This window comes from Camelina sativa, chromosome 5 (genome assembly GCF_000633955.1).
Source record: "Camelina sativa cultivar DH55 chromosome 5, Cs, whole genome shotgun sequence".
Classification (NCBI taxonomy): Eukaryota; Viridiplantae; Streptophyta; class Magnoliopsida; order Brassicales; family Brassicaceae; genus Camelina; species Camelina sativa.
Genome location: NC_025689.1, coordinates 13,452,406 through 13,479,742, shown reverse-complemented (window position 1 = coordinate 13,479,742; position 27,337 = coordinate 13,452,406). Strand labels below are relative to the sequence as shown.

The window sequence follows — 27,337 nt, the reverse complement described above, 5'->3', positions numbered from 1 at the left end:
TTATGCATGAATTTTTAAAAGATTCCAAATATATAGTTAAATACATGCGAAAGCTATTTATACTGGATGGTATGGGTTTTTGGTTCAAGAAAGAAAACAAAATAAAGGCAACATTAAATTAAATACTTTTCCTTATTATATCGTTGCTTGGATACAAAATTTCACTATCATCCATTTTGTTTTAGGCTTCAAAAAAAAGGAAATCCCAAAAAAATCCCATGATTCTTCTTCGTTTATTTTTTTCTTATTATCCACTATTCCACCCAACCTTTTTTCATAGATAACTCAAATATTTATAGCCAATCAATTAATTCCTTACTTTTATTCTAAAGTATAGTAACCAATAAAATAATTACTAACTTTTATCCTAACTTCTAAAATCAACTGTTTTTTTGGACAAAATGTATTTATAAATACTAAACTGCATTTCACCTATTTCATTCAGAAAATAAAGAAAAATAAACCATAACATACCCACATTTATATATAAATTACAATATTAGAGGTCTACAAGAAGCATTACAAACATAGCTCTACTGCTTCTTTTTTACTATTAATAGGCTGAAACCAGAACTCTTCACATCTGCTTCACAGCTCCTTCTACTTTCAACAAATTTCTACTTTCACCCCAAAAGATTACTAATTAAAATTTAACACCCCACACGCTAATAAAAAACACCACTTTCACACTCTCCAACGAACACATCAAAAAAATTAGAAAACAAAAAAACCCCATTCAGATGTAAGAAGAATTGGAATTTTAGTGGTCTCTTAGAAAAATATATATAATATTTATATATTAAAATTTCTCAAATTATACTAAATGCCTTCGGCTAGAAATTTTAATAGTAATAATAAATAGAGATAGGGAGTTTCCGATTTTGCCCTTGTTCAGACTCTGAAGTTCTTTCCCATGAAAGTCTGACCGAACTGCCAATTCGCCGGAGCAATGTTCCAAGACGTCGAGCTTCGACGGTCACTGCTCGTGACTCTAAACGAAAGCGACTGACCAACCAAAACCGAGTTAGACTGCCAGTTTTGTCCCCAGTTACGGCTCATGCTCATCCACGAAGTATGGGTTCCTTTCACACCTAACCGCACAATGTTCCCGGCTCCGGCTACGTTCGTGACTAGAACCAAGTTGAAGTAACGGAAACCGTTGATCGTGAACCTTATACCACCTCTCTTCCGGCATGGGACTCTGGTGTGTAATAAAAACATACAACCCAAGGTTAGTTACGTCATTTCGTAAAAAGGTTTGAGGAAAAGAAAAGAAAACGCGTTGTGTTGACTAAAAGACACCGTTTCATTATTGTTTTACTATTGACTTTTACGAATGGTACTGATAAGGTAAAAAAGGGATTGTTGGAAGGACAGTTTCGTCTTTTTGTCAGAAAAATAAGATTTTTCTAGATTTGGTGATTTTTAGTACGAGAGACCCGACATTAATGCTGCACCGACTCGCGCCAAGAATCAAAGACAAGATTTTTCTATACTTTTACATTATTATGTTGGACACCCTACACTTTTAAATCTACAGCTTTAACCCTAATTATTCAGAATTGACTTCACAACTGCACCCTAGTTAGTATTTCTAAAACGTTCAGTTTAATACCCCAAACTTATAATTCTGTTAAAATTAACCCCATTCGTTCAGAATCTATAATAAAGACTTCTTAACTAACACCACAAACTTATAATTCTGTTAAAATTAACCCAATTCATTCAGAACCTATAAGGAAGACTTCTCAACTAGTACCCTTTAACTTTCAATTCTGCCGACATTAACCCCAATAGTTCTAAGACATTAAGTTTCACACCCCAAAGTTTAAAATCTACCATAGTTAACCCCAATTTAAGTAACCAACAGTATACGATTTGCATTGGACAATAATAAAAGTTGGTACTTCTTACCGGCGGAAAGAGACGGGGACGATTCCGGCACGATACTCAGCGATCTTAAGGAACATAGGCATAGCGAGATCGAAGTGAGGTCTAGGAGGGTTACACCAGCCGCCATTATCACTAGGCTGAGCGAAGTTTGGAGGACAGAAATTGGTAGCGGTGACGAAGATTGAAGGGCTACCAGAATGGCACCACCGTGGATCACTCGCGCATTTGAGCTCAAAACAAGCGCCGCAGCTAAAACCATTGTTGAACAGAGCCGTACTTAGAGCCGCTGTGTTCACACCGTAGCCTTGGCTGTATAAGTTACCATAACCACAAGCTCCTCCTGAAAAAACAAAGACCAAAAACAGAGCAAAAAGTTTAAACCTTTAATTTGACAATGTGGTAGTTTGGGTTAGCGAAGATGAAAGCTTTAAAGTTGGGTTTGTATTAAAGTGGTACAAAAATATCAAGAAGCTACAACATTTCTAGATTTTAACATTTTTCACAATGTGGTTACAAAAAAGATTGGAACTTTAGGTTTAAATTGATGAAAATGTATGGAGAAGAGAGAGAGAAAGACATACCCATGGTGCCAGAAGCATCAGAGCCACCATAGAAAGTGGCATGAGCAGTTTCCCAACCACCACCATTGTAAACTCCAGGGATTCTTGCTTCAGACGTTGCAAGAATGGTAAGTACAAATAAAACCAAACTCAACATTGCCATTACGACAGAGAGAGAGAGAGAGAGAGAGAGAGAGAGACAGAGGAAGAAGAAGAGACTATTGGAGTGTTTTCATATGTGTAGGGAAGGGTATGTAGAGGAGAGGGTGTATATATATAAATTTACATTAAAAAGCATATATTAATATTCACTTTTTTACAAATGTTTTGTTATATAACTTCAAAAATAAATTAATAAATTACATGATTTGTATCATTGTATGTAAACTAAATAGTGAGTATGTCTTATGTACAAAAGTCATGCGTACAAAATCCATTATTAATTGTTGGGTCTTTGCTCTTTCCCTTCTATCTATGTGTGTCTTAACCAGAAGCTGTCTACGGCTAAGACCACTCGTGGTTGGTACTGCGTGGCTCATACCACCCAATCATAGTTGATAATGTACGGATAAAGATGATGTTGCTCCACTCAGATCTAGTAAAGATCTCACTACGCTCCATTGAAGCGCGTTGGGGGATGATGACCACTCTTTAGTTGCTATCAATAATTTTCGACCCCTTTAAAAATTTGATATGGATGGACCTATATTGATATCACTATTGATGTCTACTGTCTAGTATTGCGAATTTGGTATTTTATAGTAATGGCTATGTAAATTTTAGTTTCTAACAAAAACAGTTAGGGCTTTTAAATCATGGTAATAAAGTTGTTTTTAGATTGGTCCGACGTTACACAATTAAATCGAATTTTTCTTTACTATTAGTTTCACTTTGTATCATCTTTTCGCCAAAATGCATTTCTATTTTCAAAACACTTAACTGATTTTTTTTTTTTTTTTGTATCCATAATGTTTATAGTGATGATGATATTACGTAATTATGATGATATAGTTAAAAATATTCAGGGGTTGTATATGAAATACGAGTTTTCCACTTGATATACTGATAAATATTTGGTCATGGACAACTCCAGATACTTTTTCAATTTAAAATGATACATTAGCATAATGAAGTTGTTATTATAGTATCTTAAATTAAAACCAAAGATAAAATTATTGCTTTAGTATCAGACCTAATTCTTTTCTTAAGCATAATTTCCCCTTTGTTGCAAGACACATGATTTGCCCGTACGTAACGGACATGAGAAAATAAAAGGATACGTATGTTACTTGGAAGCGAAAGAAATCTCAATTATCAAACTTCATGCAACAAAATTTTTTAATTAATTACCCCATAAAATTAAATCCACATAAATATCAATGCAAAATGTAATTTTTTTTGAGAAATGATTTATTTTCTTATTTATTGTAAATTTTTTGTTTGAGGTAAATTATGATATTTCAAGCTTTCCACAATTCCACCCATAATTATTATTGTAACTAGATTTTAACCCGCGGTACATCGCGAGATTATTTTTTATTAAAATCTTGCGGGATTAAATTTCAAGTTGTAATAGTTAGTTAATTTTATACGTTTTACTTGATGTTTAAGATTGTATAGTTGTATTTTGACTGTTAATTCTACAATTTAATCTGTCGTGTACCGCACAATAATTTATTTTTGTTATAAATTAATCTATAGTATTAATTTCCTTTTATATTGTTAAGTTGTACTTGTTTTTTACAATAAGTTGTATATAGATGTGTCAAACAGGTCGGTCTATATTTTTTTCTTGGACCGTGACCCGCTAAAATCGCAGTCGTTAAAGTTATTTCCAAACATGTCCCCGACCTAAATTTTATATTATATACTTTTAGTAAAAATTATATACTTTTAGTAAAAATTATATACTTGAATATTTTTAGTAAAAATTATATACTTTTTCTATAATTCACACTTTTAAACAACTATCGCGACGCTTCACAACTTTTTGATGCAATTTGAGAAAACAACACAAAAGGTTTTTGATGCAATGAGAAATATTATAGATGAGCTTCAACAAGAATGCAAATTCAATAATAGACAAACAATAATAAAGTTATATTTTACTATATATATATGTATATATAAATATATATTTTATTTTATATCATTATTAGTTTATAATATTTATAGGACCATATTTTTACATAGGATTCAAAAAAATTATTATTTTATCGAATTATGTCATTTTTACACCGATCTAATTCGGGACCGCAAAAATTTATTAATTTATAATGAATATTAATTTAAAGAATATTAATTTATAGAGGTTCTACTGTATATTGTTTCTCAGGATAGATTTTCAAAATTTTATTTGTTTGATTAATTCGATGTAAAAGTTTCCCCATGGTTCAAGTTGTTTACGTGGTTTTGTTTCGGATCGATGAAAATTTTGATTCGCTTAGACTAAATATTTATGCGTAAACATAAATGTCTAAACCATTAACGACAAATCAAATCTTTAACTAGAAAAATAACGACAAACCAAATGCTAATGCTTTTTAGTTCAACAAAATACCCAAAACAATGATGTACTTACTATTCTTTGAACTATATTGTATTGCATCGTAACGATTTGGGTTGTATATTAATAGACTTAGTCTCTTACCTATGTTACCTCAACAATCAGCTAATAGTAATACAATACAAGTTGGTAAAACCAAATTTATTTTAAGTTGTCGCACAAACGTACAATAAGACATGTGTGGTTTGGTAGAAGTAGTATGACTATACATACCATCTAGAATTGAAAATAGATGACTAACAAAAGGAGATCACCTAAAAATATGCAAACATTATCACATTTGATCATCGTGTCCATCTTTGACGAATTTAGCCTCGAGTGAGTAATGTAAAATATTTGTATGATTGAAGGCTGGGATTGGATGATGAGACTAACCTAAGGGCTAAGGGACCACCACATGGAATCCTATCAAGTGTACTTGTCCGACGTAGTAGGACCCTTTTGATTACCGTAATCATCGGAGCATGTTAACCGGTGAGAGTCTGTATAAACTGAAAACTAAGATTACGACTACATAATAAGCTCACCACCTACAAAACTGATGTCAATACTTTAATGTTTCTTGAAATACAAAGACAAATTGAGAGAGAAAAATATTGAATTCTCGAGCCGCACGCGCCAAACAATGCCAATATGTTTATCTCTGTCTCGTTTATGGTGGTCTCTTTTATTTTCTTTCATTAAGACTAAAAAGCAAAATGCTTTTTTTTGACATCTAAAAATGGTTGCTGAACATGTTGTGGAGCCTATTGTAATTTTTAGTAACAGTAATAACACTGTAGTTTGGAAGATCACATGGTTCTATCATAAAAGCATTTCCTCATAAAGAAGTTTAAATGGCTGTCTAGACTTATGTTATGCTTCCACATATCGTAGCAAGTCTATTTCGAAGTGTTAGGGTTAAGTGGTTTTGTTATTATTCGGATTTAAATGAGTTTAATTAGGTAGATCTAGACAACTTTAAATTTATTTTTGAAATTTGAGACTGCCTAAATTTATCTAGGCACTACATAAAAGTATGATAAGAATCGAATTTTGCAAGAAAAAAGAGCATTGAAAATGTATTTTGATAAACAAAAAAAACATTTCGAAATAATTTGTAAAAAAAAAACCCAAATGCTTTAATAAGTAGCTTATGAAAGCACTTGCCACACTCTTCAAGACTTCCAAACCTCCCATGTGATCGATCATCTCCACAATCCTTTAAATCATCCCAAGTCTTACCAAATTATAAAAGTAACTAAAACTACGTGGACCATTGGTGTATGGCTACGTGCCAAAATCGTGAAAATTTTCTTCATAGAGGTTTACGAATCCAATGCGGTAGTCCCCACCCTATGATCCTGTGTTTCACCATGTGATTATACCAAATCATATCTGACTCTAAACATAGATAGCTTCATCAATTATCTATCATTTCATTCTATTGTATTGTTTATTAGTAGTGATCAGGTTATATTGAGAAATTTAAAGCCAACTTAGTTAACAGTTTTGGAAACTTTAGAACTTTCTGATTGCGAATAACACTTTTCTCACATAGTGCATTTTGGTTTTGGTTATATGACATTTAACGTAATACCTATATGATCATAAGCAAACAAATATACATTCAATTGTTTTGTTGGATTAATGGTAACAAGACATTTAATATGCAGTATACGTTGCTATGAACTGAGCCAAGCATTTTCAACTTGTTCACACATTTAAAAACCTTTTCGTATAAGAAAGATATCAAAATAGATATGGTTTCATTAATATCCTCTTTTAATGCATGGAACCCGAGTTTTTCTAGGGGGAACTAAATATTTTTAATGTTCTAGGTAACTAATGACTAATGTGACCGTAACTAGTCCGATAAAGAAATATTATATATAGGACATGTGTGTAGGCGAAAGCGTATGCTATAATCGAGAGAATGTGATGTTTTTATACAGGTATACTTAGCAATCTCATGACATTGCTACCGATCGAATGGGCCTGCAAGATTTTTTTTTTATCAAAAAGAATTCTCAAATTACGAAAGAAAATAATCGTATTTCTCATTTAAATGATGAAGAAGCCAAACTCTTTTTGTCCAACTCATGATAATGTATACAAAGATCTCATACCAAAAGATATATAAAGGAGATGTACTATGTGAACAACTAATTTAAAATTATGATATTGGTCCAGAGAAATATTAATTAGATGATATATATTTTCACTGTTATACATTTTTAATTTGAAATAATATAGTGAAAAATATTCTATGAGTAAAAAAAACTATGAGACATAATAATGTGGTATTACGAGTATTGTATATTAGAGGTCTAGTAAAGATCCTCTTTTTTTTTCTAGTTTTTTGGAGGACCAAGGACCAAGAGAGGCCCAGAACCCAATTGTAAACTGGTACAGCTTCTCTGGGCTGCAATTTGTTGATCTTCTACAACTGGAGGACCAAAATCAAAATGAGGACTTTTTTTTGTAAGTGATTTTACTACATGAGTTTGTGTATTGGAATATAAATACTAGGACATACCGACATAGACAAAAACTGGCAGTACAGTCTTGCATCGTAGCTTTTGAAACCCGGTTTTGACTAGACGGACCCTGAGGGCAGACACAAAGTCAGGGTTTCCTCGATAGCTGGGTTTATTTTTCATTACCAACGTTTTATAGCGTGCAGGGATTATAGTTCTTTTGTTTGTTTGTTAAAAAAATTATGAAACTATTGAAGATACCATTTCCTAAAAGAAAAAAGATTATTGAAGATATAAGAACTGTATATTAATCTTCACAAAATTATATTAGTTACACATTCACTGATTAAAAATATTGAAATGAGTCTTTTTCTTTTCTTTCTTTTAAATCCTTTCTCACAAAAAACTTTCTTTTAAAAGAATAATGCAAGTTTTATTTGCCTATTTGGCTAATTAGCACGCCTTGTGATGTTGGAGATAAAATCCTTCAAAAATAAAGATCAATACAAAAATCTTTGCTGCATCAATAATGAATTAATAGAACTAGCTCCCCTTGAAACAAAAAAAGAAAAGTAAAAGAATAAGCTCCTTTTGTTTTTTCTTATGACCAAATACAGTCTTCAATTTTTTAGTCTTCTACTCTTAACAATCGTAGCAATGGTCTGTCTTTGAAACCCACTATTCCATAACTCAATACCCACATCAAAATAAAAACCAAACAAAACACGCTAATACCCATAATGTCACATACATAAATGACCAACAAAAACATTTCTTTACTCATNTTTTTTTTTTTTTTTTTTTTTTTTTTTTTTTTTTTTTTGTTTGTGTAAAATAGGTGAAGGAAATTTCAAAATCCTGAGTGATCATTGGATTTTTTTTTTTTTTTGGCATAAGTTACCGTGCTTTAGGGATAATTTCGGTTGTGAAGCTTGTGCTCATTTCAACAGAACTTCTTGATCCCATATCATCTCTTCCTCCTCGCCTTGAGTTGTCTAATATTAGACACTGCTTTAATTCATTAGTAACTTGAGACATGGTTGGTCTTTTCTCTGAAGAAGGATTTACGCAAGACATTGCTATCTCAAGAGCTTTCCAAACAGAAGTAGGCTCATAATCTCTATTGAGTCTTGGATCCACAACGTTTTCAATATCTCCCTTAGTAAGCATATATCCCACCCATGCTGCTATGTGTGGCTTTTCTCGGGTTTGCTGAATCACAGGTCGACTTGTGACGATCTCCAATAATACAATCCCAAAGCTATATACATCACTCTTTTCATTCAACCTATTTGTACGATAATATCTGCAAAACAAGACAATATGATACTTATTTTTCGACTGAATCATAATATGTTTCTTTATGGATCGAATTGGTTAGATGATCTAACACTCACTCAGGATCCAAATATCCAGGAGTTCCAGCAACAGCTGTTGAAACATGAGTTTCACCTCCAATTGGAAAAGATCTTGAGAGGCCAAAATCTGCAAGTTTTGCTTGGAAGTGTTCGTCTAAAAGTATATTTGTTGTTTTGACATCGCGATGTACCATTGGAGGTTGGCAACCCGTATGTAAGTATTCTAATCCTATATATAATAATATTTATCCATGTTAGATGATAGATTTAAAGTGATTGATGGATTTGAGCTTAATACGAACCTTGTGCAGTTTCGACCACAATTTTTAGTCTACTTGACCACTTCAATGGAGAGCCACCTCGTTCTCCTATAATTTCAAAAAGTTGAGTGGTGTTGTAAGACGTGAAACATCAAAATATATATATCAATTAATTCTTGTTTGAAAACGTGGTAAAATCAATTTTAAACCTGAGAGATGTTGTTTTAAGTCTCCGTTGGGTGCATACTCATAAAGGAGGGCCAAGTGGCTTTCTTCATCACAATACCCAACCAGACTTACCAAATTGACGTGGTGGACTCTCAAAAGAAGTTCAACCTGACCAACAATGTCAAAAAATAAATTATTGAGAGCCACTTCATGTTCATTATGAAGACAAACAATCAAGTTTTAAATAGTTTACAACATATGCATTTTGTTTTAGACCTTAACATACCTCAGCTTTGAATTCCTTATAGCCTTGTACTGAAGATTGAGAGAGTAGTTTAACTGCTATTGGTTGCGTACCACTCAAAGAACCATGATACACTACCCCGAACCCTCCTTCTCCAAGAACTCTTTCAAAGTTGTCTGTCAGTGTTACCACCTCGGAATATTTGAACCTTTTCGTTTGAGTAAATATAGATGGTCTACTTGGTAACTCATGTTGAACTGTAGGTAAAGAATCAACTGTACCAAAACCAAAAAAAATTCATCCTTTAGTATGTCATCATGCATGCAAGTTACAATGAGGATATATCCGTCTATGATTAAGTACCTTGCGTTGGCCTTCTCTTTTTGAAAACAAGAATTAGAATTAGCACAGCTACAACGATGAGCACAGAAGCTACCGACGCAACAACTGGTACAACATACTTTTGATTGTTACTTTTGGATGACGCATCATCACTGAACTTTGAGTTTCCTTGGATCCTTAGGAAGATAAGTATTGTTGAATAAGACTGAAAGTAAACAGAAGATTGTCACTAGTAGATGGAAAGGAAACATAAACGTGAAAAACTTACGTTAGCTTTAGCCCATTCTTTTCTTTATCATGAAATACTTTAGGAAGAGGACCCGTAAGATCATTCCAATTTAAGTTTCTGTGCCAAGGTAAAGAAATATTACAACCGTACCAAGTGAAAAATAAGTGACAAATATGTTTGTTTATATCATCAACTCACATGTTCGATAATGACTTCATGCTGGCTAGAAACTCAGGCACTCCTCCGGTAAAACTGTTGTTTGACAAGTCCCTAGCATTTATAAAACGTGAAAAGTTAATATATATGTTTTCGTTTAAATTTACAGGATGACGAAAATATTATGATATGAGATATTTTTTCTTGTCCAATTTGTAACTTTTTTTTTTGTTTTTTGTTCAAAGTCCAATTTGTAACTAAGATATGAAAAATTGGAAATATGATAACACAAAATCTATTTTCTTTTTAAATATGTGGTCAGTTGATCACAATATATATGTCTTCTCATGTGTTACGTTAAGTACTAAAGTATTTTAATAGCTTATAGCTCTTAATTAGTCTCTTACAGTTTTCGAAGCTCGGTCAAATTTTGGAAGGCAGGCGCTATCACCCCTTTTAATCCTCGTGATGACAAATCTCTGTTTGCGTCATAAGAACAAATTTGAAGTGTAAGATATTAGAGAGATTTAGGTTTTCCACAAAACAATATGCTTATGGGACCGTGATCTTACAAGGAAATAATTCTTGGAGGTGCAGACTTATTGGCGTAGCTGCACTTTAGATCTTCCCATCTTAATAGCTCAGGGACACAAGGATCTCCTTGCCAACTAATCATCTTCAGCCCATAAATTGCTTCGATATCCTTCATAGCAGCGACTGACATATATAATATCGCATGTTTTTCATGATTTAGATTTCACACATATTTTCAACAAGTATCATGTTTTAGTATTTGATAACACAATTTTTAGCATGACATCACGCTAATTGTTCAATTCAAACACGAAAAACACAGAATTTATTTATGTTTTTCTCCCAATTTTGTAAAAAAAAAAAATTGTAAATTAAATATAAGTCCTTAATTTGTTCATCTATACTAATATTTTTGCAGCAGTTTTTGCTCAAAAATATTATTTGGAAAGTTTATACATTAAATGCTATTTAATGATTATATTCATATCCAAACAAATTTAGTTAACTTTCTCTACTATATTTATAACCAAACACAATTAAAATATTTTAAATATCTATATTTATAATATTCTATAATTAATATAGATATTTAGAAGATTTATTTCATATTAAAAAAAATTATTCTCTTATCATCTCTTTTTGATTTTATATTTTTGATGTAGTGAATCATCATATAACACATAAAGTTAATTAAAAAGGTGTATTTTTCCTGCATATGTTGTGATTTGAATTTTTTAAAACAAACATATATTACTCAATTAATATAAAAAGTGTGTGTTCAACATACATATATAGTAAATTTACTGTATATAGTAAATTATAAAATTTTAAGAAGTTTATAATTTATAGCTGATATATCTAAACTTAAAAAAAGTTTAAAATTAGAAATATTTAAACACATTAAATTTTCAAAATTACACAAAAGAGTTATATTACATGACGTGTTATATGACATTAAAGGATTGAATTGATAATACTAAAAAATAAACTATCAGTAATATGATATTTCAATACGAGTTAAATCCTCATTTAATGTTTTAACAACACCAATATAAAATATGTCAAATCGAACTATTTTAATTAATACTGTAGTAAACAAAAAATATTGTGCGATATACCACAGTTTATATATTAAATCACTAAAATTAACAAAAGAGTATATTAGCAAAATTAGTATTAAAATAGCATATTAGAAAAAAATAAAAATAAAAACTTACACCGCGATGTACCGTGGGTCATAATCTAGTTAGGCTATATAAGTATAGATGAAAAGTGGCGTACCATCATTTGGATTTGTTTCAGCATATGGAAAGTCCAATACCTTGAAAGCCTCAATAGCATTAATCAGTGGTGGAAGAGTTGACCTTGGAGTTCTAACGAGATCCAAGTAGCACAACCCGAAGCTACATTTCTGAGGTGATAGGTTGTATAAGGTATCTAACTGTAACATCGTCGGACTATACGCTGATTTAATAATAGTATCTTCTAGTTCAATGTCGAATTCTCTAGTATCATTGGGTCTTAAGGCTTGTATCTCGGCAAAGTGAAAGTACACATTAACTTTGTCACTGTCGTCCGCTAGTGACAGTCGAATTCTCAATGGCGTGGTAGCATTTTTGGGAGTAACTCCAGACCTACTTACAGCTTCTGGTACTTGAAAGGGACTGGACGATCTCACACTGAGTGTTGTGTTTACATCTGTTTCAGACAAATCATATCGATACCATTTGCGATCAAAGACATCATCCGGATAGCTGAAATAATCTTTGGGTTAGTGTTTGCTGAGTGAGTGGAAGCATATGAGGTTAATGGTACGGTATTGTAAAATAAATAAAATAACATATATATACTACCTCGCATCATTATCCCTATATTTCTCTTATAATAATTTCAAAAGATATCCTAGAAAATAATAGATAGTTTTCTGTAAGAAACCTAAAGCCTAAAGCCTAAACATCTTTTGTCCAAAAAAAAAAAAAAAAATTAAAATTAAAATAACATCTTTACTCGATTGATCATAAACGTTAAATGGTTTGGCAAAGCTGAGTTAACATACCGTATCACAGCCGTAGAATTGCTAGTATAGGCCCGCCGGTAAATGAGGTCCAAGGGACCCAACTGCGTCATATAAGAATCATTTCTTAATGGACGTAGTTCTAAGGTTGATATCATTGGTATTGTTGGTCCTGTTCTGACAAGACAAATCTGCAATAAGTTGGATTTTGTCATGTAAATGATCTCACCATCATTCCAGAATTCCAAATCCACCGCCATCCACATGTTAGGCCCAACGTGTAAATCAAATTTGGGGTATACATCAAGACCATCATAGTTTCCATATCCGAATCCAGCTCTTATTAAATAGTTGATGCCTTGCTCTACTTTCAGGTTGTAGCAGTTTCGTATTCCATCGGGAAAATATCTCAAATCCTTATACTGCCTATAGTCATATCTGTTATCATCCCCAGCTTTACCAAGTAAACCGCTTGAAATGAAATCAACATCAGATGAGAACGTTAATCCGGTGTCTGGGTCGGTGTAAGGAGACAAATCCGCGGGTAAACCACAGTCCAAACTGATGAATCCTGGCAAGTCAAAAAATGTAATGTCCCTTGTTGTTAGAACATGAAGTTTATATATAAGGAAGAAGACAATCAAAAGTTTTGAAAAATAGAGTACCCTTATTTTTCTTAAACAAAATCTCTTATAACTAATTATGTGAATTTTTAGCGTCTAATTGTCTATGCATACAAGTAAAAAAACAGTTAATGATCTCGATCAGCCAATCAAGAACACTAAAAAACTACAAGTCTTCAAAAATGGTTAAACCTCAAAAAGTGAGCATGAAGCAAATTATTAACAATTCTTTTAATAAGTGATATGAAAGACTACCTTGTTGGTCAGACTGAGCTTGAACGAGATGTCTAATGGCAAAAGCGCCAAAGCTCAACAACACCAGTAAAAGTTGTCGATGACCCTCCATTTTCATGTTAACATACAAACTAATTCTAAAGACTGTCTGAAACATATATTGACTTTAAGATTGAGACAACTTTCCTATAGAATCGTTTCATGTTACTCGTCCCAGCACGTCTGAAATGGTCTAACGTAAATATATACATTTAATTATACATTATGGAAAAAGGCGAACAATTTAATCATAAATCAAAGCACCTGATCTAATCTTTCTTTAAAAAATGTAAAAACCTGCCAAGTTGATATAATGTCAAAGCTTCATATAGCTATCTGATAATGCGGCCAATGACTTCAACGACTTGTATTTAATAACAAATTGGTCGATTTAATACATTTTGTTGACTTCCCACCTCAATCATACTTTGGTTTTGAAAAAAAATAAAATATTCGTTTCATTTGCCTGTGATACATCTAATAATTAAGTTTAAAGATAGCTGGCTGCTTATGTCAAATGTAAAGATGATGTATAAAAATTCTCAGCATATTTATATACTATATAGTATCAATGACATGCATGTTTACATGCAGTAAACATGCAGTTATGTATATAGCTCACATAGCCGCTTCACATTCGCATTATATCATAACCAGATTATTGTAGTAGCTAGTCTCTCTTAGGACGACACAATATAATTTTTCATCATAGAAGTAAGAAGCATTGTTTACCCAAACATCATCAACTTTCCTTTCTAACTATATAACACATATATTATGTAATAATTTTTTTTTTTTTAAGTTTTATGATACTGACTTTTTTTTTTGGTTTTAATTTTATAGTACTGACTTTTTTAGTATTTTATGTAATGTCGATCGTAAAAGATACAATCTTTTGGTTTGGGTTTGCCTGTCCGTAAAGGCTAAACGAATTAAACCATAACCGAATTTTCAACCAATATGCTCTCATCCCCAACGCAGCCACAAATAGAATCCTAAAAAAAACAACCAAGGTTTCGGAATCTGTTAAGCCATGCTGCGTCTTCTGGGACGCGGAGGATTTCCCTTTCCCGAATGGTCTCGGTCCTGAAATCTTCTCTCGAGAAGATGGGTTATCGTGGATTCGTGGTGACGACTTGTCGATCAAGGCTTATGTTGATGAGGAAAAGCCCTTTCTGACGAATCTACGAGAACTTGTTGTATAATAGTTGACATGGCTTTGTGGGCATTGAAAGATAACCCGTCTAATATAATTGTAATCTCAAAGATCATCGAAGAAGACGAGGCTTTCATTGATCAGCTTGAAAGGTATCGTGAGATATATTTCAAAGTTCTCACATCAAGTATGCTACGTACCGAAGGAAACTTCGAATGGCTTTTCGAAAACCTAGAAGAAAAGCCTATCGACCAAAACCTGAACCTTACAACGTATTATTCAAAGCACCTGATCTATTCTTTGTTTAAACAATAAAAACCTGCCAAGTTGATATAATGCCAAAGCTTCATAATTTATGATAATTCTGCCAATGACTTGAACGTCTTGTATTTAACAACAACTTGAGGCAGATTGCACTGTAGACACAGTCAGATTTCCTCAATACCTGTGTTTATCCTTTCTCTCAACACAAATAACCGATCCTACTAGTAATTTAAACGTTCAAAGCAAAAATCATTTGTTTTCTCTTTAACGCCATGCTATTTGGCTAATTAGCAACGTTCTGATGTTCGTTATAAATTCTTATCAACTTTTTCATGAACAAGATTGAGAGAGATGAAACAGAATCTGGGAAAAGATAGTTTCTTCATTCAAGTGTTAATGAACAATACATGAGTTCTTAAATACATGAGCTAAACCAAAACTAATGCTAAACCAACACTAACCAATATAGATAAAACAAAGATATGTAAACTCTCATACTCCAATATTTCTCTCAAATATATAGAACTAGCTCCCTTTGAAAAAAAAAAGAACCAAAAAAAACCAATAGTATTATATCAATAGTATGACAAATAAAGTCTTCAACAAAACTAACCAAACAAAACACCCACAGTAATAGTCAGAATGTCACATACGAGCACAATCAGAAGTAAATACAATGAAGTTGTAGTGTTCCACAGATAAATGGCCAACAACAAAAATAATTTTCGTAAAATAAGTCGAGGAAATTTCAAAACCATTAGTGATCATTGGATTTTTTTTGGCATAAGTTATCGTGCTTTAGGGATAATTTCGGTTGTGAAGCTTGTGCTCATTTCAGCAGAACTTCTTGATCCCATGTCTTCTCTCCCTCCTCGCTTTGAGTTGTCTAATGTTAGACATTGTTTAAGTTCATTAGTAACTTGAGACATGGTTGGTCTTTTCTCTGAAGAAGGATTCACGCAAGACATTGCTATCTCAAGAGCCTTCCAAACAGAAGTAGGCTCATAATCTTTATTGAGTCTTGGATCCACAACATTTTCAATATCTCCCTTAGACAGCATGTATCCCACCCATGCTGCTATGTGCGTCCTTTCTCGGGTTTGCTGAATCACAGGTCGACTTGTGATGATCTCCAATAATACAATCCCAAAGCTATATACATCACTCTTTTCATTCAACCTATTTGTTCGATAATATCTGCAAAACAAGACAAGGAATTTATATTTCGAATGAATCATAATTTTTTTTGGATCGAATTGGTTAGATGATCTAACACTCACTCAGGATCCAAATATCCAGGAGTTCCAGCAACAGCTGTTGAAACATGAGTTTCACCTCCAATTGGAAAAGATCTTGAGAGGCCAAAATCTGCAAGTTTTGCTTGGAAGTGTTCGTCTAAAAGTATATTTGTTGTTTTGACATCGCGATGTACCATTGGAGGTTGGCAACCCGTATGTAAGTATTCTAATCCTATATATAATAATATTTATCCATGTTAGATGATAGATTTAAAGTGATTGATGGATTTGAGCTTAATACGAACCTTGTGCAGTTTCGACCACAATTTTTAGTCTACTTGACCACTTCAATGGAGAGCCACCTCGTTCTCCTACAATTTAGAATATTCGAGTGGCGTTGTAAGACATGAAACATCAAAATATGTCAAGTAATTCTTGTTTAAAAAAACAAAAAAACAAATTTTTTGTTTTTTGTTTTAAAACGTGGTAAATTCAAATTTTAACCTGAGAGATGCTGTTTTAAGTCTCCATTGGGTGCATACTCATAAAGGAGGGCCAAGTGGCCTTCCTCGTCACAATATCCAACCAAACTAACCAAATTGACGTGGTGAACTCTTAAAAGAAGTTCAACCTGACCAACAATGTCAAAAAATAAATAATTTAGAGCCACTTCATGTTCTTTATGAAGATATATAATCAATGTTTAAATAGTTTACAACCTATGCATTTTGTTTTAAACCTTAACATATACCTCTGCTTTGAATTCTTTATAGCCTTGTACTGAAGATTGAGAGAGTAGTTTAACAGCTATTGGTTGCGTACCATTCAAAGAACCATGATACACTACCCCGAACCCTCCTTCTCCAAGAACTCTTTCAAAGTTGTCAGTAAATGCCGCCACCTCTGAATAGGTGAATCTTTTTGTCTGCGTTATTATGGACTGCCTACTTGTTGGTAGCACGGGTTGAACTGTAGATGAGGAATCAACTGTCCACAACCGACTATTCCATATTATTTATTTATCTTAAATATACCATAATGTATGTTAATTATAAAAAGATGTATCCCTTCTATAAATAAATACCTTGCGTTGGCCTTTTCTTTTTGAAAACGAGAATTAGAATCACCATAGCTATAATGATTAGCACAGAAGCCGCTGATGCAACAACTGGTAATACGTACTTTTGATTGTTACCTTTGCATGATGCATCAGCACAAATCCTTGGGTTTCCTTGGACCCTTAAGAAAGCAAGTTTGTTTGAATAAGACTTGAAACTAAACAAAAGCTTGATGGAAACGAAATATATGGTGAAAATTTTACGTTAGCTTTAGCCCACTCTTTTCTCTATCATGAAAAGTTTTGGGAAGAGGACCCGTAAGATCGTTCCAATTTAAGTTTCTGTCAAGGCAAAGAAAATATTACATAAAAAAGAACAGTCTAGTGAAAATACGTAGCCGATAAGAATTAGTTTGAATATAACTCACATGATCGATAATGATTTCATGCTGGCTATAAATTCGGGCACTTCTCCGGTCAAACTGTTATTTGATAAGTCCCTAACGTTTTTAAAATGTAAAAATGTTAAGATTGTAAAAGATAATGATGAATGGAATATGTCAGAAAAAGGATTATGATGAATGATAATGTATTGGAGGAAAAAAAACATATTATTCATTTACAATTTTTGAAGCTCAGTCAAATTTTGGAAGGCATGTGTTATGACTCCTTTCAATCCGTGGGATGATAAATCTCTGTTTACATTATTACAACGAATTTAAAGTATAAGATACTTAAGAGATTTGATGTTTAACATGAAAATTGTATGAGATAGTGATCTTACAAGGAAATAACTCTTGGAGGAGTGGACTTGTTTGTGTAGCTGCACTTTAGATCCTCCCATTTTAAGAGTTCAGGGACGCAAGGATCTCCCTGCCAACTTATTATGTTCAATCCATAACTTTCTTGGATATTTTCATAGCAGCGACTGACATATATAGAAGAAGTCAAGAATTAGTATACAAGATATCAGGTTTCGCTTGTTAGGGTATACAAAGAGGAATAGAGATGATCAATGACATACCATCGTCTGGATTTGTTTCAGCATATGGAAAATCCAAAACCGTGAATGTCTCAATAGCATTAATCAGTGGTGGAAGAGTTGATCTTTGAGTTCTTACAAGGTCTAGGTCGCAGGAGCCAAATCCGCATTTTTGTGGAGATATGTTGTATTTTGTTTCCGATTGTAACACCTTAGGACTATAAGCTTTATGAATAATATCTCCATCCAACAAAATGTCAAACTCCCTAGTATCATTTGCATTTAGGGTTTGGATCTCGGCGAAATGAAAGTAGACATTAACTTTGTCACTATCATCGTTAGTAAACATGTAAAAGCCCAAGGGTAGGGTGACATTTCTAGGGGAAATACCCGACCTGCTTACAGCATCTGGCACTACAAAAGGATTACTAGAAGTCACATTGAGAGTGGTGTTTACGTTTGTTTCAAACCAGTTATATGGAACCCATTTTCGATCAAAGACATCATCAGGATATCTGAAAAAAAAATGTTGGGTTAGTCATGAAAAATTAAGTTAAATGGATCATGTTACATTGCATGCTATATTGCATATGATCAGTGGTATTAATAATTAATGTGAATGACTGAGTGAAAGAATAAAAGGGACATGATCAGTTTGCATATTATAAATGAAGCCCATATTTTAACTATAGTTGGTGAAACTAACTTACATACCGTATAAAGCCGCCAGAATTGCCTGTATAGGCCCGACGGTATATTAGGTTCAAGGGACCAAGTTGTGTCATATAAGAGTCATTTCTTACTGGCCGTAGTTCCAAGGTAGATATCATTGGTATAGTTGATCCTGTCTTGACAAGACAAATCTGCAATAAATTTGACTTTGACATGTAAATGATCTCACGATCATCGTCGTTATCCAAATCCACCGCGATCCACATGTTAGGCCCGACATGTAAATCAAATTTGGGATATACATTAAGACCATCATAATTTCCATATGAGAAACCAGCTCTTATTAGATAGTTGGTTCCTTTATTTACTGCTAGATTATAGCAGTTTCGTATACCATCCGGAAAATATCTAAGATCCTTGTACTGCCTGTAGGTATAAGTCACAGAATCCCCAGGTTCACCACGTTTACCACTTTGTATGTAATCAGCATCAGACGAGAATGTTAGACCTGTAACTGGGTCGGTATAAGGAGACTCACCAGGAGGTAAACCACAATCTAAACTGATGAATCCTGGCGAAACACAAAATAGTTAGGCAATACTATTTTTTTCTTTCCTTTTATAGTATATGAAGGACAACTAGAAAAAGTGAAAAGTATTGAAATGGGAGATTATTTTCAAATCTTAAACCAAATCTCTCGGTTCTATAGCGCTAATAATAATTGTACAATGACTATGCATGCAGCTACGCAAAATAGATCAATGATCTTGACACACATGTTACTTATCAATCTTAAAGTGTCAAGAGTGCAGATGAACCAATTAATAAAACTACCTTGTTGATCAGGCTGAGCTTTAACAATATGTATAATGGCAAAAATCCCAAAGCTCACCGCCAGTAATAGTTTGCAATGACATCCCATTTTCAAGTAATCATATAAACATTGGAAGTGAACGATTATACGAAGTATATGAGAGAATATATTGAGTTTTTTTCCAGTATGATAATAATCTTTAAAAAATGCATATATGTGTTGGTGTGGAAATTTTCTCAAGCTTTTTTTCATGTTACTCATCCCAGCACGTCTCAACCTGGTCTAACAAAAAAACATATATATTTATATTCCAACTTGTGGGAAAATGTAATTAATCAAAGCACCTGCTGTTATCTTTATTTAAAACAAAACAATGTAAAACCTACCAAGTTGATCTAATGTCAAACCAATATATATACTTATATAGCTATATGATAATATTCCAGTTGGACTAATGTATATATTTTTGTTAGACAAGTTTCGACGTGCTGGGATGAGTAACATGAACAAAGCTTGTCATATCCTAGTTTTTCTTAAATGTTCTCACCACTCGTCTATTTTGTGCCTTAAAAAAGGTTTATTTTTCTTTTGGGCTCAAGTATTTAAACCAAAGACTGTAGAAGATTAATCTTATTGTATTATACATTGATTAAGGAGTACAAGAATACAAACTAGTGATTTTAAGATTACAGTTTAACCTTTATTTATATATATATATATATATATATATGAGTTATATATCCTTTACAGAGACGAGGGATATTGACACATATTCATTTGCAAGAAACTTCATGTTCATGTCATAGTCTCGTCAACATAGCCTAGGAGATTAATTACCAATTGGGTTGGAATTTTTCAATGAAATTTATGTGATTATTCATTCTTTAATTTACTTGGCCTCAGTTGACTATTCCTCCCACTCTGTGTATGAGGTGTAACTCATCATTTATTTTATTTCTTTGACTTCCTTGCATGATTTGACCAACTTTATCTATGATTCTTTCGTATGTGTATTATGAGGTATTTCTCAATTACATAGCTTCCATAACTTTTTTTTCTTTTCACAAACAGAGTGTCTATGTTCTTGATTTTCATTGAAACTTTGCAAGAAGATGAAATGTCATCTTTTGTTAGCCTTGATTGGAGCCTTTGCCGTTATGGTCGTAGCTCAGAAACAAGAAGGTAATGTACATGTTCTTTTAATGGTTAGACATTAGGATCTTCCTTTTGACTTCACCTTTTTTCTATGTATAAACTTTCATTGATCTGTTTTATGTTTGGATAGGTTTCATCAGTTTGGATTGTGGATTTCCTATTGAGGAATCTCCATATAGTGATCCCTCTACTGGATTAACTTTCACCTCAGATTCCACGTTCATCCAGACCGGAAAAAGCGCTAGAATCGAGAGACAGCTAAACCAAAATTTCCGAAAACCATATTTGACACTAAGATACTTTCCGGAAGGAACACGTAACTGTTATAGTCTGAATGTCAACCGCGGCACAAATTATCTCATCTCACTTACTTTTATATATGGGAATTATGATGATCTTAATGTTTACCCAAACTTTGATCTGTATCTCGGTCCTGATAAGTGGAGAAGAATAGATATGGAAGGAAGAAGTAATGGTACAAAGGAGGAGATCATTCATATACCTAGGAAAAACTCTTTGGACATTTGTCTTGTTAGAACAGGAACAACCTCGCCAATAATATCAGCCATAGAACTACGACCACTGAGAAATGATACTTATGTTACACATTCCGGTTCACTAAGGAGGTCTTTCCGGGTGTATCTTAGCAATTCCGAAAGGGAGGTAAGGTAAGTTGATTTTAAAATATTAAAATAACCAGTGAAGATTACTCTGTCATAAATCTTGGTGTGCTTACATTTTTTTAAATAAAATGGTTAAAAAATAACTTGTGGATAATATACAAATTTGTGTTCATGCTTTATTTTTGTTCAAAAAACTAATGAGATGCATGGTTTGATACTTCTTAGATTAGGTCGACATCCCAACTTATTGTCGAAGTTGAATTCCCTAAAGCTCTCACTGTGTTTTTGATATAGTTGTAACATTTTACGTTTTTTTTTGGACAAACAGATATAGTTGTAACATATGCTTAATTAGTTGGCCTAATAGAATTTGTTTTACAGGTTTGCTGATGACATGTATGATCGTATTTGGACTCCATTCTTCAGCTCTAGATATACGCAGATTACGACGAATCTCAATATAAACACCTCAGATACATTTGAGGTACCAAAAGCAGCACTTTCGAGTGCTGCTATGCCTAGAAACGCGAGTGCGCCATTGATCATTACTTGGAAACCCATACCCACTGATGCTGAAGTCTACTTGTATCTTCACTTTGCGGAGATACAAACCCTTGGAGCCAACGAGACTAGGGAATTCGACATTATCATGAAAGGAATTTTTAATCAGTCAGGAATTACACTTCCTAAGTTTGAGCGACTTACCGTATTTTCTGCTGTACCACTACAATGTGGCTTGGACGGTTGTCGTTTAGAGCTGGTAAGAACTCCAAAGTCAACTCTTCCACCTCTGATAAATGCTCTTGAGGCTTACACTATTATCGAATTCCCACAACTGGAAACAAACTCAAGTGATGGTAACTCAACCAAACTTTCACTTATTTTACATTACACGAATTTTTGATTTTTTTTTTCACATTTGCTATTAATTTTGTTCATTCAATAACGTTTATATTAGTTGTTGCTATCAAGAACATCAAAGCTACTTATCGTTTGAGTAAAATCAGTTGGCAAGGAGATCCATGTCTCCCTCAAGAATTATCTTGGGAAAATCTTGGATGCAGTTACGCTAATATCTCCACCCCACCAAGAATCATTTCCTTGTAAGAGTATTCATAAACTAACATAGGCCATAACATAAAGCTACTCTGTATCTAGATATATTATAAGTGTTATTTTGTGACTGCATATTTAGAAACTTATCAGCAAGTGGATTAACTGGGAGTATATCCCCAATTTTACAAAATCTAACGCACATACAAGAACTGTGAGTGACTATTCTTGACTCATGAAACCAAGAGTACTTTGTTCGCACTTGACATGTAGCCGACTTTTTTTTATTTATGTATGCGTGCACAGAGATTTATCTAATAACAGTTTGACTGGACCTGTGCCTAAGTTTCTGGCCAACATCAAATCATTATCTTTGATGTAAGTTTTCTAGAAAGAAGAATGAACATTTAGCCTAATTTTTTTTTTTTTGGATGTAGCTATATATATGATGGTTTTTTTATTTGTTTCCTTAACAGAAACTTAAGTGGAAACAATCTTACCGGTTCAGTTCCACAGAATCTACTTGATAGAGAAAAGGAAGGACTTGTCTTAAAGTAAGAATATTTTCTTCATCATTTATCAAGTATACATGAATGGGCAGTACTTGTATAAAAATTAGAATGCTGAAATATATTATTTTAATTATAAGAATATATAGTCTCAAGTGTACTAGAAAGTTCAGATATATATATATATATATATATATGTTCCATATCCACCTTTATATTAATATGGTACCTAAATTTAACAACCTCGGTATCATGTTTCTTCTAGACTTGAAGGAAATCCTGCGCTATGCAAGATTAGTTCATGCAACCCAAAAGATAAAAAGGAACTGTTGGTACTGGTTATTGCACCAATTGCCTCTGTGCTTATTGCAATAGTGGTTGTGGGTCTCTTTGTTATTTTCCGAGAGAAGGTGCCTTTAGGTGAGTCTAGCTGATCAAGACATATAATCATTAAATAAATTTTCAAAAAACCGATGTATATATTTCCATTTGTATCATGTAGACGTACATGCTCCACCAAGCTTGCCCGTAGCAGATGTTGGACATTCTAAACATTCGGAACCATCATTTTTCTCGAAAAAGATAAGGTTTACCTATTTCGAGGTTCAAGAAATGACAAATAACTTCAAAAGAGTTCTTGGTGAAGGAGGGTTTGGAGTTGTTTATCACGGTTGTGTTAATGATACCCAACAAGTAGCTGTTAAATTGCTCTCTCCATCATCATCTCAAGGCTACAAACATTTTAAGGCAGAGGTAATATTATATCCGATGATCTTTGTTGGAATCCAATTGTTGTTTACTTTTACTTTCTATCTTTATGAGTATTAGCTAATGGATGGCTGGTCAGGTGGAACTTCTTATGAGGGTGCACCATATAAATTTGGTGAGTCTTGTTGGTTATTGTGACGAAGGAGACCATTTGGCCCTTATCTACGAGTACATGCCAAATGGAGACTTAAAGCAACATTTATCAAGTAAAAGAACATATTTACCAGTTTTTTTTTCCTTTTTTAAAAAAAATAGAACCATTAGTCTTGAACCTTTATTTGAAAAACAACATAACATTAGTTATATAATGTCGGTTTGATACAGGAAAGCATGGTGGATCTGTCTTAAGCTGGAAAAGTAGACTAGGAGTAGCTGTCGATGCAGCATTAGGTACACACTAATTTATTCAGATCTATAACTTTTAAAAGTATTAGTTTTGTCTCCATTGAATAAGCAAGAGACCTTATACTACCATAGGGTGGGAAAATTAATCATACGACACTATGTGAAATACTTCACTTAATGGTTTATTTGCCAAACAGAAATTTACATATATTTTTTTTTATATGTAGGATTGGAGTACTTACACACCGGATGTAAACCACCAATGGTTCACAGAGATATAAAAAGTACAAATATACTTTTGAATGAAAGTTTTCAAGGAAAATTAGCTGATTTCGGGCTTTCGAGATCTTTTCCTATGGCAAATGAAACACAAGTTTCAACTGTTGTTGCTGGAACTCCTGGTTACCTTGATCCTGAGTGAGTATTTTTTGTTAGTCCATAAATTTGAATCATCACAATTGATAGATAAAAAACCATAAACCAAGCATTTTCCATGTTTTGTTTTTTCAGGTACTATCAAACAAATTGGTTAACAGAAAAAAGTGATGTTTACAGTTTTGGAATTGTACTCTTGGAGCTCACCACAAACAGTCCTATAATTCAGCAATCTCGTGAAAAGCCTCACATAGTAGAATGGGTCGGATTTATTGTAAGAACGGGAGATATTGGAAATATAATAGATCCAAACCTCCACGAAGATTACGACGTTGGTTCTGTATGGAAGGTTATTGAATTAGCAATGTCATGTGTGGATATTTCCTCTGCAAGACGACCAACCATGTCTCAAGTTGTTAACGATCTGAAAGAGTGTGTGATATCTGAAAATTCAAGGACAGGAGAGAGTCAAGAAATGAACTCAATGAGTTCCATCGAATTCAGCATGGATATGGACACCAAGGTGATCCCTAAAGCACGCTAGTTCGTTAAAAATAAATTTACCCTTGTTGGATTGTGATGAATCTTTAATAATGCATCTTTTGTGGGTTTAATATCAACTGATTATTCGATTTGATGCGATATTCAGATATCTTTGTTGTAATGGTCGTTGTGGAAAACTTTTGAATAGCTCGAAAAAAATGTATGGTGAATGTTAAGGATATGCACGTATCATGTCAAGGATATGACAGCATCGTATAATCACGCCTGCAATATATTGTTTCCTTGTATATTACATTCCTTAGTTAGCTAAACCTAGAGTACCTCTATCTCGACTCATGTATATATATCAAGCTGTAACCTCTTCTGTGATATATAACAAGATACACAGTTTACATGGTATCAAGAGCCACATCGATACTCCTCTAATTTTTTTTTCAGCCGCCTCTCTTTCTTTCTCTGTTTTTTTCTCTCGTTCCCCTTCCTTCACTTTTCAGATCTGCTCTCCGTCTCTTCTTTTCCCAATCCATGGCTGCCATTGCTGAAACTGTCGATACTCAAGGTCTCCTCAACATCAACATGATGAACATCACCAAACTCACTTCCACAAACTACATGACATGGAGCCTTCAGGTTCATTCTCTCCTTGATGGATACAACCTTGCTGGCTACGTCGATGGCTCCTCTGTTCCTCCCGATCAGACGATACCCAACACCCATCCGCCAACACCGAATCCAGCTTATGCGACATGGAGACGTCAGGATAAGCTCATTTACAGTGGTCTTCTCGGTACTCTCTCCCCTGCTCTGCAACCCCTTGTCTCTAAGACAAAATCTGCAGCCGAGATGTGGAAGACAATCTCTGCAACATATGCAAATCCAAGTTGGGGTCACATACAACAACTACGTCTGCAAATTAAGCAAGCCGTCAAAGGTGACAAATCTGTTGATGAATACATGCAGTCACTCACAACTCGCTTCGACCAACTCTCTCTTCTCGGTAAGCCGCTTGCCCATGAAGAACAACTTGAGTTCATCTTCGGTGGACTCCCTGAAGACTACAAGTCTGTCATCGATCAAGTTGAGGGTCGAGAAACCCCTCCATCAATCATCGAAGTTCATGAGAAGCTCATCAACAAAGAAGCCAAGCTCCTCGCAGTTGCCCTGTCCAATGTCACCACCGGTCCAACCTCCGCTAATGTTGCTGTCACTCGTTCTTCACACAACCCAGGAAAGCAGCCTCATCGCCCTCGCCAGCCGTGGTCCAACAACAAACACCAGCAGCAATATCCACGACAGGACAATCGTGTCACCCGAGGATACCAAGGCAAGTGTCAGATTTGTGGTGTCTTTGGACACAGTGCGAAACGATGCTCTCAGCTCCAATACCAACCCTCCTACGGTTCTCAGTCTGGTCTCCTTCCATCTCCATTTCGACCATGGCAACCGCGTGCAAACCTGGCATTAGGACATCAACAGCCGAAAAATCCGTGGATCCTTGACAGTGGTGCCACTCACCATATGACCAGTGACCTTGGCAACCTGGCATTGCATCAGCCGTACCATGGTGATGATACGGTTCTCATCGGTGACGGCTCTGGCATTCCGATCTCTCACACTGGTTCATTGTCCTTGCCCTCTTCTACTAAAACTTTATCTCTCACAAATGTCCTTTGTGTACCAAACATTCATAAAAATTNAGTCTGTCATCGATCAAGTTGAGGGTCGAGAAACCCCTCCATCAATCATCGAAGTTCATGAGAAGCTCATCAACAAAGAAGCCAAGCTCCTCGCAGTTGCCCTGTCCAATGTCACCACCGGTCCAATCTCCGCTAATGTTGCTGTCACTCGTTCTTCACACAACCCAGGAAAGCAGCCTCATCGCCCTCGCCAGCCGTGGTCCAACAACAAACACCAGCAGCAATATCCACGACAGGACAATCGTGTCACCCGAGGATACCAAGGCAAGTGTCAGATTTGTGGTGTCTTTGGACACAGTGCGAAACGATGCTCTCAGCTCCAATACCAACCCTCCTACGGTTCTCAGTCTGGTCTCCTTCCATCTCCATTTCGACCATGGCAACCGCGTGCAAACCTGGCATTAGGACATCAACAGCCGAAAAATCCGTGGATCCTTGACAGTGGT

The 27,337-nt window shown here is 34.2% G+C and overlaps 4 protein-coding genes across 7 annotated transcripts; 1 reads left to right on the top strand and 3 right to left on the bottom strand.

The window, feature by feature from the left end:
- LOC104786803 (expansin-A6) lies at window positions 450–2,688 on the bottom strand. Its single transcript, XM_010512256.2, has 3 exons — window positions 2,475–2,688; window positions 1,915–2,233; window positions 450–1,201 (listed from the first exon to the last, which is right to left on the bottom strand). Exons 1-3 carry the CDS (start codon window positions 2,614–2,616, stop codon window positions 892–894), a joined length of 771 nt encoding a protein of 256 aa, XP_010510558.1. The 5' UTR covers window positions 2,617–2,688; the 3' UTR covers window positions 450–891.
- LOC104786801 (probable LRR receptor-like serine/threonine-protein kinase At2g28960) lies at window positions 8,083–13,872 on the bottom strand. Of its 3 annotated transcripts, XM_010512255.1 has the most exons (14): window positions 13,662–13,872; window positions 13,013–13,354; window positions 12,826–12,887; window positions 12,051–12,523; window positions 10,808–10,952; window positions 10,643–10,714; window positions 10,278–10,349; window positions 10,119–10,196; window positions 9,872–10,026; window positions 9,551–9,783; window positions 9,306–9,432; window positions 9,139–9,204; window positions 8,876–9,065; window positions 8,083–8,784 (listed from the first exon to the last, which is right to left on the bottom strand). In XM_010512255.1, the coding sequence occupies exons 2-14, from the start codon at window positions 13,106–13,108 to the stop codon at window positions 8,376–8,378; spliced, it is 2,178 nt and encodes a 725-aa protein (XP_010510557.1). In that variant the 5' UTR covers window positions 13,109–13,354; window positions 13,662–13,872; the 3' UTR covers window positions 8,083–8,375. The 3 variants fall into 3 exon arrangements, with proteins under 3 accessions (XP_010510557.1, XP_010510556.1, XP_019101456.1); XM_010512254.1 differs by having other exon boundaries at window positions 12,826–13,354; XM_019245911.1 differs by lacking the exons at window positions 13,013–13,354; window positions 13,662–13,872 and having other exon boundaries at window positions 12,051–12,467; window positions 12,826–12,938.
- LOC104786800 (probable LRR receptor-like serine/threonine-protein kinase At2g28960) lies at window positions 15,642–20,065 on the bottom strand. Its single transcript, XM_019245915.1, has 13 exons — window positions 19,883–20,065; window positions 19,091–19,619; window positions 18,415–18,891; window positions 18,179–18,322; window positions 18,018–18,089; window positions 17,823–17,894; window positions 17,659–17,736; window positions 17,422–17,576; window positions 17,089–17,324; window positions 16,842–16,968; window positions 16,643–16,708; window positions 16,380–16,569; window positions 15,642–16,296 (listed from the first exon to the last, which is right to left on the bottom strand). Exons 1-13 carry the CDS (start codon window positions 19,968–19,970, stop codon window positions 15,888–15,890), a joined length of 2,643 nt encoding a protein of 880 aa, XP_019101460.1. The 5' UTR covers window positions 19,971–20,065; the 3' UTR covers window positions 15,642–15,887.
- On the top strand, window positions 20,874–25,486 carry LOC104786799 (probable leucine-rich repeat receptor-like protein kinase At2g28990). 2 transcript variants are annotated; one of them, XM_010512250.1, is made up of 13 exons: window positions 20,874–21,044; window positions 21,148–21,685; window positions 22,022–22,497; window positions 22,599–22,743; window positions 22,836–22,907; window positions 23,000–23,071; window positions 23,170–23,247; window positions 23,468–23,622; window positions 23,705–23,955; window positions 24,050–24,176; window positions 24,295–24,360; window positions 24,543–24,732; window positions 24,826–25,486. In XM_010512250.1, exons 1-13 carry the CDS (start codon window positions 20,975–20,977, stop codon window positions 25,232–25,234), a joined length of 2,649 nt encoding a protein of 882 aa, XP_010510552.1. In that variant the 5' UTR covers window positions 20,874–20,974; the 3' UTR covers window positions 25,235–25,486. The 2 variants fall into 2 exon arrangements, with proteins under 2 accessions (XP_010510552.1, XP_010510553.1); XM_010512251.1 differs by lacking the exon at window positions 22,836–22,907.